The 18,775-nt window shown below is 45.3% G+C and overlaps 2 protein-coding genes across 2 annotated transcripts; one reads left to right on the top strand and one right to left on the bottom strand.

Moving 5' to 3' along the window:
- Positions 1 to 1,295: 1,295 nt before the first annotated feature.
- On the bottom strand, positions 1,296 to 10,096 carry LOC109487403 (dapdiamide synthesis protein DdaC-like). The gene is made up of 6 exons (XM_019791392.1): positions 9,637 to 10,096; positions 4,971 to 5,079; positions 4,430 to 4,532; positions 3,763 to 3,969; positions 3,112 to 3,294; positions 1,296 to 2,855 (listed from the first exon to the last, which is right to left on the bottom strand). Exons 1-6 carry the CDS (start codon positions 9,971 to 9,973, stop codon positions 2,625 to 2,627), a joined length of 1,170 nt encoding a protein of 389 aa, XP_019646951.1. The 5' UTR covers positions 9,974 to 10,096; the 3' UTR covers positions 1,296 to 2,624.
- A 2,150-nt stretch (positions 10,097 to 12,246) lies between these two features.
- On the top strand, positions 12,247 to 18,315 carry LOC109487402 (dapdiamide synthesis protein DdaC-like). The gene is made up of 5 exons (XM_019791391.1): positions 12,247 to 12,963; positions 15,659 to 15,761; positions 16,823 to 17,029; positions 17,382 to 17,633; positions 18,055 to 18,315. The coding sequence occupies exons 1-5, from the start codon at positions 12,488 to 12,490 to the stop codon at positions 18,214 to 18,216; spliced, it is 1,200 nt and encodes a 399-aa protein (XP_019646950.1). The 5' UTR covers positions 12,247 to 12,487; the 3' UTR covers positions 18,217 to 18,315.
- The last annotated feature ends 460 nt before the right edge of the window (positions 18,316 to 18,775 follow it).

The following is an 18,775-nucleotide window of genomic DNA, read 5'->3' as shown; positions in this document are numbered from 1 at the left end:
AGCTCCATTTGCCGGCAAATGGCTACCTTCTCTTCTCTGGTGGAGACTATACTTTAAGGGTGGCGTTGGCGTGTCCCTAGGCCCTTTCTTTAGGGTTAATTTTTTTTCAGATCTTCCTTTTATTTTTGATCTCTACCTTCTCTCCGTGGCAAAAACTCCCTCGGCAGCAGAGTTTTTGCCACGGAGAGAACCTTCTCTCCGTGGCAAAAACTCCCTCGGCAGCAAATCGTCCCTCGCGGCGGCATATTACTCGCGTCGCTCAGAGAAAAAATTACGCCCACGCCCAACAAGACTGCGAAGGAGGCTAGGCTAGAGGGGCCGCTCGTAGATGCCCTACATTTATAGGACAATTCCTTCAGACCTTTGGACTCACCACTTACGCAAGCCAGACACATTTTTGCAAATAGACGTTATCAGTCTCTCTGCCTGCACTCGAAAACTTTCAAAAGTCTGATTGAAGTCTATCGAGATTTATACTATAAAGAGTGGCACGGCATCTCTTTTTATGCAAGGACCTTTCAGTCGCCTCCTTCCTTCAACATCCGAAATTACAGTTCGCTTTTGTTGTATACGTAGGCCAGGTTTGAAAACTATTAGTACTGCATGAGTTTTGGTCGACATCGAGTAGTGCCGGCGCGGTCACATTTGCCGTATCAAGGACATTCTACTACATTTTTATGTCGAAGAATTTTCAAGCAGGCCACGACAGAACCAAGTACCCACAAGGACCTAAGACAATATGTCTTATGCCTTACCCATTGATAATAGCCATATACTATGTTTACATCAAGTTCCCATCGACCTAGATCCGTCCTGCCACATGTCATCCATGTGACACGGTGCCAACAGGTCAACACTAATGTAAACAGGGCTAGCTAGGTGTTTCCAAGGCTAGCTTTGCCGACGGGTCCTGTCCTGTGAGCCTTTCTAATCTTCACTGGCTGATCCGCAAACACATACTGGACCCACTACAAGCAAGGCACGATGAATTTTCAGCAAACCTGTCCGTATACATGTAGTCAACAACACTTGTCCTTGTCACACATTCGGGACCTTCTTTTTGGCCCAAATTCAAGATGTCGGAAGGTCAACGACATCGATTCTTCATCATTTTCCCGTCATGCACCAGTAAGCAGGGTGACATGTCCCTGAATCTGTTCCAGGGCACTAACTACTTTAAGGGTCGATGGCTTCCTATTATGATTACCTTCACATTTATGTGGTCTATTCTTTCACTCGGGTGGAAACTCAACCCACGACTCGATATATAAATCAAACACACGCACCAGGCGATCTCACAATTTAAATTTATATTGTTTTCGTAATATCTTACATTCTTATTGACATGAAGCGACTACATCGCGCGAGTACTAGTGTAATGCTTATAAAATATAGAAGGAAGTCTTAAGTTAGCTGCTTGACATTTCTATACGAGCATATACGACATTTCGATACAGCATATCATAGACTAGATTAAATAACCTATCTACCAGTAATCATAATTGTTATTTAAGCCTATAACATTATACATGTATATATAACGCTATTTCTAATACATTTGTAGTACAGAAAATGTCCGGTAACCTCACAGCTTCACATTTCGTGCTCGGAATATTTCATACAAGTTTGTAACGTTTCGTCACACGCTACACTGCATGTGGTGACAAAAACGAGGAGAAAAACTAAGCTAGAAACTATAAACTGTACAACATGCAAATAATCATGGAATGATCAGAGCAGGGTTGTCTTGGGAACGCTATCTAGAAGACATTTCTAAACGAGTACAAGTTAAAACAAGAACGTCCGAGGAAAAAATGACAAACTGTTAAACTGAACAAAAAAACTTCTCCAACGATTCACCCTACCTTAATCCTTTTTGGTCCGTACTGCTCGCTCATCCGACACTGTTAGAATTGCACTGAATACACTTATTTACAGTTCGTGTCTCCGAGCTACTTGGCGAAGCTGACTACATTGGTAAGGAAAAATTATACCAAAAGAATGTCTGTGTTTTAAGGTTGTGATGTTCAGTTTCTAGTTTGCCGAATAAGCTGCTACGTCCTTGATGATTTTGATCATCGGGTAATATACACAAGCCATGCGAAAACAGCAGATAATAATTTCTTGGTGACAAAAAATGATAATATCAATGTTGACAACTCTTGGCTTTCCGAAATAGCCGAAATGTTCAGTTTATAGTAGAGGGAATTCATTCCTCAAACTAACCGACATCTCGCACACGCAGTCGTCCCTCAGTGGAGGCATATGTGACAGGCTGAATAAAAGTTCTGAACGGGAACTTTGTGGCTCCAGATGTCTTACTGAGGGACGACTGTAACATTCGTAGCAGGCTTATAGAACTGGGGTTTGGAGGTCTTCTGCTGTTTTCTTACTATCCCAGTTCAAAAAACGGGGGTAATTCAACCAGGCCGGCTATGTTGTCTATATGCAAACAGAAAATAACACATAAAAGCTCCCAACGACCATGAAGACGCCCCCCCCCCAGTTTTTTGGCATGCTATGGAGGCTAGGACGACTGCGTGTGCGAGATGAATCCCCTCTACTATATACCTATATATATGGCCGAAATGTTCAGGTTCATGGTTTGCTATGAGTCAGTCCGCTCAGTTCTTGGTGATGCTGGCGATGATCTTCCTCTCCGTGACGCCGGGGTTGCAGCCCATGCGGCCGTGTCCCACCATGAAGTTGTCCATGACCAGCACGTCTCCCACCCGCCAGTGGAAGCCGTACGAGTTCTTCCACTGCACCTCCCGCACGTGCGCCAGGTCCTCCGCCGAGAACTCCTCACCGTCCCCGTACGAGGTGTGTTTGGGGAACTGCGAGATGTCCTTGGTCTGGGGGGAGAGACAGGGTGACGTGACAGTTAGACTTGACTTGACTTTATTATCAACCAAGGTGTTCAAAAACACATTCTTTCCTAGAACTATCGCAGAGTGGAACTCCCCAATGAACATTAGACTCGAGAACTATTTATTGATCTTACGCAGTGAACAACAAATCACTGAATTGCGAATCAGTGTACACAGAACACAAGAGTATACACTATTGCACACTATACGATTAAAAACAGGGGGAGGAAGAAACACTGACCTCGTTCATGAACTCGGGGTGGACCTTGAAGCAGGATCCGTTGTGTTCGGTCATCTGGTTGAACCAGTAGGTCTCCCCGCTGCCGGGGTGCTCGCACAGCCCGTCCGTGCTGAACCAGTAGGACAGCGAGTCGTCGGCGTTCCAGCGGTAGGAGAAACCCTTGCCGGTCAGGAACCGCTCCACCTTTTTGCATGATGTACAAAATGAATAATTAACTGGTGGACGTACCAACTACAAAGTACCTAATACCCAGAAAATAACAAGAAATAGCCATGAATTCAAGTACCAGAGTTATTAACCAAGGTTTGAGGTGTTCAAAAATTCATTCTTTCCTAGAACTATCGCAGAGTGGAACTCGCTGTCACCAAGTAAGCATTATCATTAGATAGCTTTAAACAATGTTAAGAGTTAGATGTTCAAAAGTCGTTCGGTGTAATATAACCAGCTGCCGCCGCGCCGCCTGCGAAGCTGGTGTGTTACGCCGAAGGGCGGTTATAAAGGCTATACAGATACAGATCAATCAATCAATAGCCTTTATTTATACTGGAAATGCCCTGTCGGCCGCTCTTCCTAGAGGTCCAGTTGAGGGGGGGGGGGGTCACAGGAACACAATAGATAAATAAGTAAATAAATACAAATTAATACAGTTACCTCCTCGCGGTCCCCGGTGTGCATGTTGGACTGCCAGTTCCAGCTGCTGCGGGACTTGTCGGGGATGTTGCGCACGTACCGGATCTGGCGCGTGCGCACACGGTCCAGCAGGGAGGAGTCCAGGTCGCGCATCACACCGCGCATGTCCGTGACGGGCGTCTCTCCGCCGCCATGTTCGCCCGGAGACTTGATGCAGCAGAAGATCACCTGGGGAATCAACAACATGTTGTTTGCTTGTTTATTTGTTTGTTGGTTTGTTTGTTTGTTTGGTCATAGGTCAATCATCAAACAATCATAGAGTAATAGGCAAAATACATCAAACGACTAGATGAATATTCTGAAGAGCCAGACAGCCTCCGCTACCTTTGTTCATCAGTGTCTGACGAAGTTGCTTGATTTGGTTTGAATTACCAAGAAGATTTGTATTACGTAATGTTCTACCTGCTGGATGTCTAACTTTCATTGACCTCTGATAGGGTTACGTTTTTCAAGTTACTAAGACGTGATGTTGTGTTGTTGCATAGTCAATGTACATATGCTCAGGGCATTTGATTTTTGTATGTGACGTTGACTTGGTTGTTGTGATGTTGTTGCTATTGTTGTGTTGTTGATTATTTTGTTGCTATTATTATTATTATTGTTTTTGTTGTTGTTGTTGTTGCCCCACCTTTTGCGGCGGTGCCGGCATGAAGGACAGCTCGGTGTGGATGTCGATGGTGTACTCCAGCGGGTCGTCGTTAGAGGAGTACACGTTCGTGTCCAACTGCTCCCTAAGGAGGGAAACACAAGGTGGTAGCTTAGTATGAAAGCAAGTTAACAAGGTACTGGAAGTAACCTAGCAATGTAGTAACGTTACCCGCACTGCTTATATATGCTGTGCTTTTTAGCAACGCATAAAACAGTGACTTCAAAGAGACCAAACAGACTTGAAGAGCTCATCTATGTTTAAGATGTTGTTATTGGTAACTTCACTTACACACAAATGATGCTGAAATTAATGGTATGATGTTTTAGACGACGTATTCGGGACTGCACTATAATATTCGCCTGAATCCTGGTCAATCGGTACCCTTTCCCAGTGTACTGAGACCGTCCAAGTAGTATTGGCAGTTCAAGTATACACTATAAAAAGTTAGTGGACACTGACAAGATTAACAAAGGACGGAACATGTCAACAGTAGATGATTTAAACACTGTAAGTTCCCTACCTCCTCCCCGCGTGTCCGACATAGTCCCTGGGCGCCAGGCCTGTCCCGTCGAACAGCCGAGCGTAGTCCTCGCGGGTCCGGATAGGCAAGCCGCGGAACAGCAGCACACCTGTGGACACACAATACAAACAAACAAGGCGGTTTTACTTTCAGAAAAGGAAGGTAAAGCATCAGATAAAAAATTAAAAGGTAGGACACGGTACGTTCCACAGTTTGCTTCGACGGAAAACTTTAATTCTTTTTCCTTGAAAAGATTCCCTGCAACTTTTCTTCACTGTACTATACAAGTGGCCCACCACCCCGGCCCCATCACCCATACTTTCTTCCACTGTAGTCAGTTTACAAAATCCATGATGTTATTTTACGATTTAGTAATGAAATGACGTGAAGGCAAATGGCTATAACAGTCTGGAAAAATACGTACATGAGTGAACAACTGATAAGGACTAAATAATATTTTTCACCTCAGGAAACAGTATTAAAATCCCTCCTCCAGCTATTGTAATGAGTGTCAAACTTTTTACAACCCCCCAGAAAACTATACAGCAAAGCAACTACTGACGAAACGCAAGCACAACGCCGCCTCCATACAAAAGATGGTGGTTTGCGGCTCTTTACCACATACGTGAGTTTACCGCGCCCTGCTGCCCCGCTCCCGCCCAGACCGCTCACGGGCTGCCATAGAACAGAGAACATGTAAGTGCCATGTGACCTCTGACCCTAGGATGACCTCGGGTCCCGAGCTGACCTCTGACCCAGGGTGACGTCTGACCCCGTGGCAGGTGCATCCGGAGATGACGAAGCAGGCGGCAGCTCTACAGTAAATATTATAATAACTTCAATCGTAGCCGCCTAGTTTTCTTCGTAAACAGCTAGGTTCACGCTCTTTCCGTTTGAGTTGTGGCATGGAAACACCATCCTTTGTGTTTTCAACCATTAAAACCTTTACCTGTTGTCTTAACTTCAGGTCTTGGGTCCGTAGGCCTCGCTGTAAATGTTTAAATTCACAAGGAAGAGAAGAATATAGAAGTGTCTCCTCCTCCGCCGGCTTATGCTGTCGATGTTAGTTATCAGTGTTCATGGAAACAGAATAGTGACTTCAGCATGCTGCACCCTAAAATCCCTGAAAATATCAAAGATAAGCTAAGGGTGCTTCGCTGTCGTCTGCTTTTCTCGTCGTCCCAGAGTCATCAAAACTGGTGGGCAGGCCGACATCAAGTACTGCAGTTGTCACTCCAACTTTCCCTTTTCAATCGCCAACCTGAGAACCATCTCTTATTAGCTCCGCTATGAAGCCCTGGTCGTATCGTGCAGGTATGTGCAGGCTTAAAACGTTCACCTCAACCCTGAAAAGTCTCTGTGAGGAAAACATTTCCACATCGAAAACTTTCCCGCCAACCGTCAAAATGATATCGATAATACTAGTAATTGCAATGAAACACATCAAAACAACGTAAGATGTAACTTGCACAAATGCACAGCAAGCAAAAAAGTTGACACCCAACCGGTGTCAACTTATTTACCATTACTAAAGTCTTTAAGCGATATAAATCCAAGCAAAGCAGTAAAGGGAAAACCAAGGTGAAAACAAAGAAGAAACCTTTAACCCTCACACACCAAGGGTTAACGTTACACGCCAACAGCTACCCACCACATGAAATATTATAATACCTGCTGGTGGTCATTCAGAAACTTTACGGCGATGTCTGAACATCTAAGTTGTAACAAGTGGTGCAGATAAGCAAGTATGTCACTGTGAAAACATGTGGCTAGCAACGCTGAAGTGTAAGTTCCCAATGATTGTCTAAATTGTCTAATAATTCACCACAGGTATGCGGAGTCGTGTAAACACTACAGGACAGATCCGGTTGTAGCATTGCGCAATTTTTTTTCCTGTGCCAATCTTACCATGCATGTGAACAGCCTACGGTACATGGGCTTAAGTGGGCGTGATGTTTACTTACAATAGACCGTTAGGCTTGAGTGGTTTTAATACAGGCGCTCCATTGTTGTGGGTGATATCTACACCTGTCAAGTTGTAGTGGTTCGTGGCGGACTTTTGATAGCACTGACGCGCAATTAAAACGCAATTTAATACGAAGGCTTAGAAATGCCAACCCCTACAGATTTGATACAGTCTACTTCGAAATGAAATTTTTTGGCCAGTCACGAACATCTTGTAGTGAAGTTCCGACTGCGGTACATCCTTGGGTCCTCTTCGTTGTTGCAGATAAAAAGTTACAAACCTTTGAAAGCTTGGCCAATGATAGTAACCACCACGAATAAAGAATTGGTGATAGCAAAAATCAAAGGACAGAGCGGACATTACAAAATTACCAAAGATTTCATGTCCTTGTCGCACGATGGATGTAAAATCGTCTGTAAAGGTGCCGCTAAAGTAAAAAAGCCAAGGTCGTTTCACAGAACCGCTGACATGGGAGTCTGGGTCGCGCGATGTGGTATGACGCAATCAGCACTCATCAAATACAGAAACGATACACATGCGCGTAGCATAGCAATCCTGGCACCCGCCTGTCGAGTTATGTAAAGAGCTGTCGGTCACTTTGTTACAAATATCAAAGTCCTGTCTGTTCTCTTTAACTACAACGTCAGTGGTCGATTGCCTTCATACTGGGGTTAATAATGAATTGCCAGTCAAATGTGACTGTGCGAAAATTCTGATGATTCTTTCCCAAAATTAATCTCAAGGTAGGCATACGGTTTGCGCTTTTATACTTCATACGTCGTTTCGTTTACCCTCTTCCACTTTGACTTCATTGGCAATATCATTGGCGGGAATCCACAATAGGTCTAAACCATTGGGCAGACAGAGAAGAAACTACGAAAAGACGTTGCGTCTACCAGGCTTCGGGAAGCGGCTGAAAAGGGAAGAAATCAGCCAAATAGTCAGATTATGCCAGGGGAGTTGGTCCGCGATAAGAGAGCGACAAACTGTTCTCTTACACTTATCAGGGACCACCTCCCCTGGCATCCCTTCTCTTCCTTTAGCCGCTTCCCGAAGCCTACTAGAGGCTACAAGAAAAAGACGCACATGAACAAGCTTACGCCTTACATCTGCTTGGATATTAAGAGTGTGGAAAGAACTTACAGCATTTTCACACATTCAAATTTTCTTCGAAGACTTCGAAGAACTGGAGAAGTTTTCAATCTGAAAACTCTTGGTTTATTGCCTTCGTATGGTCGGACAATGACCTGCTTTAAGTCCCCCAACCTTGCCCCCGAACACGAGCCGACCACGTTATTCTGCTGGCGTTCTGCAGTCTGACCGGATTTAGGCTTTGAGTTAAATTTGAATCAAATTTGACACCGAACACACCCCGAAAACATCTGACTTACTCCCGGGATCCCGAATGGTTGGCTTTGCTCTGCTGACTTACAGCCGAACACCAACCAACCATGTCCCACACAGATAAAAGTATCTCCCGGATGTCACTGGTGTGTAATCATGACATGTTAAAGAAAAACAGTCCCTGTCTGGGACCTTTGAAAAACGCCTGTTGTTGTGTCCGATCACAATTAAAATCATCACACTGAAAAGTCTGCTTTATTCCCTTCGGAATATATGTGTACTTTAGAGAAGAGGCGAAAACTTGCCAACAGTCAATGAGGGATCCATAAAAGCGAGACACGAGAAATTAGGTTTCGTTTGTCCCCGTTTATAAAATGATCAAAGGATGGACCCAACACGTGTGGGAATTAAGATTGGTCCTATGTTGACTTGTAGCCTAGCTGTTTGTTTGGGCATCTTTTCTGGAAGCATCTAGATATAGATTTGTTTCAGATGAATAGATTTTCTATGCTCCAACAGATCTCTTCTAAAAGCTGGGAAAGATGGATCGGCCAAACACGCTGAATTATTTCCAAGAAACAGTAAGTAAGCTTCGACCATATGGACGGTCCCGCTATTTGTCTGTTGGATCAAGGAGCTTCAAACAACTGTTGATATTTTACAGTGGGTGGGACGTCGCATGGGTGTCCGCGTGACAACACTGTTGTGACCCAATTCTGTCCTGATGAGGACAACAAGTGTTTTGCGTCTGTTTTTGCAACAAAAATGCTCTTTTCTAGTATTGTATTTTCTAACAGGTTGCCTCGAGGTCCTAAGTCCGGACCAATGTTGCGAAATAGGCGGAAAAGACTGAAAATGAGCCGTATCCTTACATCAAAGTTACATCAAGTTGTGTGCGCACATTCATGACATGCTGGTCGACTGATCGACTCGTCACACCGTAATGTTTGTTCATAAAACGTTTTTATTCGGAGCGAAAAAGAGAAAGCATCCAGACTTCGCTAATTTTAGGCAGCCCATCTTGCACCGAAAATGTTGATCTTAAAACCTCTATAACACCCAGTGAAGTGTAAGCATGAATGGTTTAAGAAGCAACAGGTATAAGTATGTTCCAGTATTTTGCAGAAGTAGAAGTATATGTACAATGTATACTGTATTATATATATGCATAACAAGGTTCAGTAATACATGCATTCAGTTCTTCTATGTTATTTCTATACATTTATGCTATCAGATCTTAAAAGCGCCTGTCACTGTAAAGTAGGAAATCTGCTATGAAATATCTTGTCAAGACCCGTACCGCCCTTAACACTTCTGTAGAGAAATGACAGATCGCCGAGTCTGAAAGGGTCGTACCTGTGTTGGGCAGCTCCCTGTCCACGATCTCCCTCACCATCGCGCCCCACTCCTCCAGCGGCAGTCTGTCAGCGTCGCCCGGCGCCTTGGGGTGGAACACGGCCGGGAAGTCCACGCGGATGGGGTTCAGGGTGGCGGGGAGGCCCTTGGACTCGGAGCCCGGCATGAACGGGCGCCCGGCCAGCTTCGCCGCGTTGTACTTGGGGAGGTTGTCGGACTGGACGAGCTCGGGGGCCGCTAGACCCAGCGCGCGAGCCCGGGGGACCAGGAGGGGCCGCGCCGCCCGAGTCAGCGCCTGGGAAGCGGATTTCATGATAGCGGGAGCGCCGGGCAACATGGTGCGAGCTGTGTTTCTGTGGTGCGTTACTAGTCAGACACAAGCGAAGCTGGGGAATATGTTTGCGATCAGGACAGACTTTAAGTAGGTACAAAGGTTGGAGGGATTTTTTGTTGAGGTAAGGCGAAATTTTAGAAAATGCTCGCGTTTCCACACAAGAGTCTTAATTTGGCAACATATTTTGAAGCACACTTGTTTGCATCATATCAACGTTAAAACTTGTTATAAGAAGAGAAATGAGGAAAACGGATAAGGTTTTTGTACCGAAAAGGACATACATAGGAGCACCCGCACCCCCGCACGTAGAATGGACTAGACCCAAACCGGCGCCAACCGGTTTTCTCATACAAGCCCTAGAAGCTGCTCGATAACCGAAGGGACAGTCCGAAAACCCCTGAAACTACCATCTTCCTCCTCATAAACTCCACATTTACCGCACAAATACCGGTTTTTATGACAAGCGAAGTACATCGTCTATAAATAGGAACTAGTCCGATGTTGGCGGGACAGAAATTTAGCGAGAACGCGCGAGGACGGGGCAGAAAAGGCGAAAAGAAGACGCGAGACGCAAACAGGGATGGGTCAGAAACCCCAACTTTGTCGTGTCCATCCTCCGCACACACGGGTCATCCAGAGGTCACTCCTCTGGACCAGGCAGCTTTTTAGGCAACAACGGATTTCAGGACGGTTTGTGGCGGGGAGGCAGGCGCGCACAGAACTGTCCGTGGCCTGTTTTCAGTCATTATGCTAGATATGCCATTGTCTTATGACTGGGCCACTGTTTATCTATGAATGATGCTTCTAGGATCTAGATAAGTTATAGTTGATATTCAGGCCACTCTGCAGTGGCAGAGGCGCACAGCAACTGATTTATTTTACTAACTCGAGTCTTCGCAGTCGCAAGTCATGATCATGGTTTCCACACACACGCGACATCTGTACCGTTGTGTATCGAACAAGTGAAAGTAAACACCAGTCTGCAATAGATTCTGTTCGTCCTTGAATGCACCAAACACCAGATACGAAGTTCATCTGATGTCCTCATTCAAGGTTTAATGATGCCTTACATTGTACCATGTAGTTAAAATGATTGTATCATGTACAACTGTCCTGCAATGCAAGTTCTTCTCATAGTACATTTGATTTTGTTCAAATCCTTGGCGGCCCCACCAGTGTAAAAGGTTGGAGTCAGCGGGATGTTTTGTTGACTCTACCCGGCGTGCGCGGACATGTGCTGCATACCAAACCAACGGGACGGTTCAAAAACCCCGCCTAAAGCCGCCGCACAGGCCACTTTCCCGCCCCGGGACGGGGTAGCTGCAGGGGTTACCGGACGGCAGGCCCCGGCAGTGCCGGCGGGGTTAGGAGCGGTTCGGGCACGATGTTTGCGGTGTCGTGTTGACAGGCGTCTCTATGGGGGGCGGTTTGTTCGTGTTGAGCAGGTATTCAGGTCGGACAGGCGGCGTTTTCGGCGGGAGTCGGGACGTTTCAGAAACCCCCACAGCACCGGGCCTGTGGTTCGGTCCAACCAATGGCGGGGAGCTGCAGTACTGTGTGTTCAGGATAGGGGGCGGTTCGGACAGGCGGCGTTTTCCCCTTGCGACCGGGACGTTTCAGAAACCCCCAGAGCACCGGACCTGTGGTTCGGTCCAACCACTTGCTGCAGTACTGTCTGCGCAGGATAGGGGGCAGGTCTGAAAGCGTTAAAGGAACAGCTCCCGCCCTCCCCCTATCGAACACTTACAGTACTGCAGTAACCACCATTGGTTTGTGCGTTGCATGTTACTTACTCAGACCGAGTGAAGGCGTTGCATGTTGCTTAGTCTAATATACAGCGCAAAATATCTTAATATCTAATTGGCGCTCAGCCAAAATTGTGTAATGAATTTACATAGGAAGAAATGGTTGTGTTAAAAAAAACCTTCACTTTTCACAAAATACATGCGTTCTGCCTTCTCCATTCTCCCATGGCAGAGCCAGCTATCCATGGCAAATACGTCAGCCTTGGGATTTAAAATGCCACGTTTTATAGCTTTGCCGCAGGGGATTGTCCTTCTCGTGCTTTATACATTGTGTTTATCAGTTCACCTGTAACATAACACTTGGCTACCTGAATCGCTTTGCGATACAAGTAGTATTATCTATCAAAGTGATACGCTGTGTGGTTTCACAGATACAGATAGATAAAAACGACAGAACGTTTCATATGACATTTTAAAATATTTTTAAAGTTAAAGCTCTTTAAAATTCTCAACCACTAGGAAAACATAACATTACGCGGGTCAAGGACGTTACTTAATGCCCATGCTCAAGTGAGACCAGGTGCTAACGCGCGTCCTCGGTTATTGCACAGGTAATACCCCTGCGATGCAGCAGTCACGTCACAAATAGCCGAAGGTAATGTTACATTAGTATCGTCCCGCGTGCTTTGGATCGGTTAATCAAACAAAAGCCGCAGTGCGTTTGCTTCATGCAATGATCAGTGAGGAAAAACACGGAGGGGTCAAGAGTTAGATGGGCGTCCGGTTCAATTTCAAGATGGCGGCATCCATCCCTTTAAAACTGTGTTCGCCGCCGGTGTACATGTACAGCAGGATTTCCTTGTTCCGTGCGTGTCCGGGCAGGTGGTTCAGCGGGACCGGAGCGGTGCAGGGCGCGACCCCGCGGCTCGTTCAGGTAGAGGAGCCGCCGCCGTACACACCTGCACGGCTGGCAGGCAGGCCGTACCTCAGCGGCTCGCAATCCGCGGGCTTTCCCGAGTTCCTGGGCCGGGCCCGGCCGGGCTTTCCGGCGATGTTCCAGCCGGGAGACACCGCCGGGGGGATCGAGGAGTGGTCGGCGGTGGTGAAGGGCGTGATAGACCGAGAGCTGACGCGATCGGGGGCGCTGCTGTTCCGAGGACTGCCCGTCAGGACTGACCAGGACTTCGGGCGCCTGTGCCAAGGGCTGGGGTACGATATGATGGTGTATAAAGGTGGCGCCGTGGACAGGTGAGTTGATAAAATTTGATCCATTTTGTATAATTCTATCCATTGTAAAAGATAGTTGAAGTCATAGCTCTTGCTAAACCTTCTATCTAACAGCACATGAAATATCCTTAAATGTCGATGGCGTCCAGTGGACTGCTTTAAAATCATTTTCGTATCGATAATTAGTCCATAAACTCAAACTGTTATGGCTGTTATAGCCAAAAGTGGGCAAACAATTAAGACTTGCGTAAGGCAGAAAGTTGGGCGGGGGCTAAAAACAACATTCCCGTGTTTGATGTGAACCATACAGTGATTTAAAACTTTGTGGTGAGTCCCAGCTAATGACACTACAGGAAAGGGTCAATAAATTCAGCTTAATTGACACGAAAACTTATATATCTACGGACTGTAAATCTAACCTTGTTTAACCACATACAGGGGGTGTCATTGAGGCTGGGTTTACAGGTGGTTGAGGTTCTCTTCTAAATCAATGACATCAATGTATATTTAAGGTATTCCTAGGTAGGCAAAATTTGAAAGGTAAGGGTTGCATCATCTTTAACGTCCACGATGTAAAGTTTAACGTTGGCCAGGGCCCAAGGAAACATCAAACTGTTTATCTCAAAGCAAATCTGATGAAAGCCTTTGATATTTTACAATTGCTGACAGTCACGCATTCTAACAATGCATGTGACACGTTTTTATTGTATTTTTTTCACTCGAATACACTGACAGAACGGGAAAGCAATACATTCGTTCGAATTCGCTATACCAAAATTATATTATTGTGCATTGAAATAAGAAGAAGGGGGAAGAAGTTCTTTTGACAGAAGGGGGAGGCAATAATTGGCATTAAATACGTTCGCTACACCAAAATGGTATAATTTTATCATAGAAACAAGAGAAATATAAGGCCATACATTTTTGTATAGTAACCACCTAGGAGAAAAAAGTGTCAAGAGCATTGCATGCAACTTATATAGTATAGAGCGAGGCAGGGTCGTCACTTTCCATTTCCTGGTAGGAGATAAGTGTTCTGCGGTCACGCAGTAGTCAGCTGAATCTGTAATCAACCGGTCTAACCGCTCTTCAGCGTAATTACCGCGAGGCGAGCTTCTGTTTCTACATTCCAGGGCGAGGTACCTCCCGTCGTGCGTAACATACCAGCTTCTCAGTATCTACCGGTACCAGTCCAACTGCCTTTCACTTCTACATTATCTGTCTCCGGACTGCCTTTCATCGTAACATACTAGCTTCTGTATGTGCATTACCGCTCTAAGTGACTTCCGTCGTAACATACGTCGTACCAGCTTCTGTATCTGCATTAATCAACCAGTATCTCTTCAACGTGACGCACGCACGTACGGTGGCAGCTGGTTATATTGAGCAGTCTGTCATTCCTAATACCTGCACTATCTAAGGTTGACGCCTTCATTAATGATATGTAATAAGGAGACCATCAATCAATGTATATCGTGATGACGAGTTTCACTTTACCACCACAGCACCTCACTCTCTCAATCGAGAATTTAATTGGCTATCATGGCATCATCATGACATTCTCATAGTAGCTACAAGATTTGTCTATCAGAACTTTCTGGCTGTGAAAGAAATAGACATAAAATGCTGGTTCATTAACTGAAGGCTAAACGTTTTGTGAATATAGTTGGGAGATGGAGGCACAATTTTTTTAACACGTGCGTTAAACTTGAATAAACCTTTAGAAAGTTTGTAGTTCAACCTGGCTACTGAGTCGACTGATCAAGGAGGCCAGAAATAGAACCTGTCAGTAACGTTACCCAATACTCACACTACCTGTTTGCAGTTTTGACACTTTGACACAGTGTTTGTAGTTTGTAGTAGTTTGATCAAAAAACAAACAGCCGATAGTCTAGACATTGGTCTACCTCTAGCCTAGGTCCCCTTCCCTCGGTCTTTTGTCAAGCTAAGGCGAATCTAAGATATTTATGTGGACCACATGTTTGTGGATATTCCAAAACGCGACTACCTTATCATGTGTGTCAAGGCAGTGTAGGTAAACAAGCAGGTGTTGCTGTCTAAACTTTTGACCCCGCCAATGTTGTACTTTTGTCCGAGGTTACAAAGCCGTGCCACCGGTGTGACACAAAAGTAGTATACAGTGTACGGGATGAAAAACATCAATCGGGAGGAAAATGTCATACGTCGTCATCATAAGCATTCACATATGCCTTCGTCATGCCATGTCTGTTTTGAAAAGAGGGAAGAAACACGTACTGACTATACAATCAATGATAGTCTTATATATGTTCGCCCATGTGTATACAATAGCTGTAGTGTAGCACTTCTGTAGAGTTGTAGTGTTTATACGACTGTATCATGTAAACTACATGTACTGCATTTAGCACACATGGGCATGAATGTGTAAATAAACATCATTGTCATTGTCATTTATTATTCTATGACCCAACTGTTACTAGTATTTCATGTTTGGAGCTTGACGGGACCCTGCCTGTGACTTTCAGTTCAAATTTAGAAAATAACTAGGAGAACCATGCATATTTATCGTAAAAAAAATGTTTTTTAACTCGAAAATATTACGTATATCAGAATTAATGAAATAAGGTCGATTCTTGGTGCCATGGGGTCTTACCTACTGCTTTTACTAACATTTAACCGTAGTGACACCGTTTAATAAGTAAGGTGAACTAAAGTTGAAAGTTGCCCCCCCCCCCAGGTCGGAGCTGACAGACATGGTGTACACGGCGGCAGACGAGCCGCTGGAGATGACCATAGACCTGCACACAGAGATGTCCTACCTGCCGCACTGGCCCAGAAAGGTACCGAGAGGACCTACTTGGTCACAAATGTTAGATTTAGATAAGAAAGCAAATGTACTTGAACTATTCCAGCGTCAGAGCTATATATAACACTGACCAGCAAGTCATGATAATGATATAACAGAATGGGTACACAGCATATACCGATTTTGTTTCCGCTGGAGATGACCATAGACCTGCACACAGAGATGTCCTACCTGCCGCACTGGCCCAGAAAGGTGATTTAGACTGAGAAGATGAAGAACTTTATTCTGTATCTGTATCTGTATAGCCGGTATAACCGCCTTTCGGCGTAACACACCAGCTTCGCAGGCACGCGGCGCGGCGGCAGCTGGCTATATTACACCGATCGACTTGTTACACCTAACCCTTGAACTTCTAGCTCTACACATTGTTTAAAGCTATCTATTGACAATGTCCCTAGACTCCCTACTGTACTTGGTGACAGTGAGTTCCACTCTGCGATAGTTCTAGGAAAGAATGAATTCTTGAACACCTCAATCCTTGGTTGATAACTCTGGTACTTGAATGCATGGCTATTTCTTGTTCTCTTCTGGGCTGGTATTAGGTACTTATTGCATGACAGTTGTACATGTTATAATGTATGATAACGAATATTGAACATAAAAAGGGGTATAAAATGAAACTTAACATCCAAATTACTAAAACATAAAATGCTAGTATAATATTCAATCAAGTGGGGCTAATAATGAGTTTACGTATTTTTTCTAACGAATATATTTCTTATAACAAATCTGTCGGTAGCATCGATAAGAAAGCAACTACATGTATCATTCAGTACTATTCCAGTGTCAGAGTCTGTCAGAGCTAGGCTCAAGAGATACCATGTAACACTGAACAGCAAGTTTATTGACATAACAGAATGGAAACAGCATATGCCAATTTTACGCGAACCGCTTGACACTTGGTCACGTATCGGCGATAATGCGTCTTCCTTTCTGGTGAAGTCGGAAGTTTGGTCCAAGTCCAAGATAGTGCTAAAAGGTGTTTATTTCCTCATCTATTTCACCCTTGAATCCGTCCTTATTGTGTCCCGTAAGTTGATGTTCTGCTGCATCAAACCGCCCGGAGAGAAGTATGGAGGCGAGACGCCCATCACGGACATGCGCAGTGTGCTGAGAGACATGGACCCTGCCTTGCTCGACCGTCTGCGCACGCGCGGAATTCGCTACATCCGGAACATCGCCGACAGGTCACGTGACGTCTGGTGCTGGCAGCGGACGTTCCGAACGGAGGACAGGGAGGAGGTATGGGCTCATCTCCAAGCAGATGTTAGAAAGTCTTAAGATCACCAAGTGGTTTTGAGTATTATCACGAAAGTTCATCTGTGTTGCTAGTTACACGTTTAAAGCTTTTGATCCAACACAATTAAGCTCTCTCACCTAGAGCTTTCGACCAGTCAATCTGGTCTTCCTCAGTAGACTGACCCAGTGAGTCTTGTCACGTGGCTTCTTTGAAGTGTGACGTCAACACGGGTCAAAGGTATCTGGTAGACGATGTCGGCCCCCGTCGCGGTTGAGTGATGGTAGAGGCTAGTGCGTCAGTACATACAGGGCATATGTATGTTGCGTCAATAAAGCCTCTATCTTTCTCCTGTAGGTTGAGAAGTTCCTTGCAGAGCGCGACTTCTCCTTCCAGTGGAACAGTGACGACTCGGTGACGTACTGGTACGTCATGCCGGCCACACGGGAACACCCAGCCACCGGGGAGACACTCTGGTTCAACCAGGCCACGTCTCACCACTGCAGCTACTTCTACCAGCACCCAAACTTCGGCGGCGCCGGGAGGGCCAAGTTCCGGTACCCCTTCCACACCTGCTACGGGGACGGGGAGGAGTTCAGACCGGAAGAGGTGAAGATCAACTTTTTAAAGATTTTTTCATCCTTTTCTTTCTAAGTTTCTAGCAGAGCTAGTCTGAGACTAAATGTAGCTGCATATGCATGAACCAATGCTCGCGTTGTTCTTCCTGTTTATTCCCAGGTGTCACTTGTTCGTGAGGTCACGTGGTTAGACCAATTCGGTCAGTCTTCATGAAGAAGACCGTACTACTTTTGTTCCTGTCTTTCTGTTTGTTTGTTTGTTTGTTTGTTTGTTTGTTTGTTTGTTTGTTTGAGCCTTGGTTTATTCAGAAAATACTTTAATCGACCTGCTTTTCATTAAGGTTATGAAGAAAGGGGTCAATATCAGAAGCCATAGACATATATCCTCACATGTTCATACATGGTTCTCTCGGTTAAATAAAAAAACGTTGAACTTCCCGTCCGTCCGCTAGGTGTCGCACATGCAGCAGGTGCAGTGGAGGCACGCGGTGGGGTTCCACTGGCGGGCTGGGGACGTCCTGGTGGTGGACAACATGGTGACGGGGCACGGGCGCATGGGCTGCACGCCCGGGGTCAGCGGTAGGAAGGTGGTCGTCAGTCTCACCAGCAACTAGCCAAAACGTCAAGAACGGGCTAAAGGGTATCGTAGTAAACTGATAAACTGATGACTTCAAGAAGTTCAAGCCCATGAAACTCGAAATCTTGTACACATTAAAAACTACGATGAAGTTCGCAAGGTCTAGCCTGGGTACCATCCTGGTTAGTTCACGTCCGCTCCCACAGTCGGTAGCGACTAACCAGGATGGTACCCAGGCCAGGCTACGCAATCTACCTACAACTATACCTACAAACAAGTGAATACAGATTACATGTACAAGAATATGGATCTTTTTTTTTTTTTAAGTAAAGATGATGTAATGTAAAAATCAGTTTGCTCCTACTCCGCGAGAAGTCGTCGAAACGATTCCAACAATGATGCTGACTGTATTTTATCAAATCGTGAGAATATTCGCAAGCCACGGCTTCCTTGATCGTGCGTGTTGCTCTTAGGAATCTTCGACAAGGCCTGTGGAATACAGAAGGACAACTTCGAACGTGCATTACGGACGTACAGGGGACGACATGCAATGTGCGAAACTGTGTGACAAACTTTAAATCTCAACTGATATGGTA

Source organism: Branchiostoma belcheri, unplaced genomic scaffold (assembly GCF_001625305.1).
Source record: "Branchiostoma belcheri isolate BF01 breed outbred unplaced genomic scaffold, Haploidv18h27 scaffold88, whole genome shotgun sequence".
In the NCBI taxonomy this organism is placed as follows: Eukaryota; Metazoa; Chordata; class Leptocardii; order Amphioxiformes; family Branchiostomatidae; genus Branchiostoma; species Branchiostoma belcheri.
The sequence above is the reverse complement of the archived record's forward strand: the minus strand, read 5'-3'. Positions and strand labels throughout refer to the sequence as shown.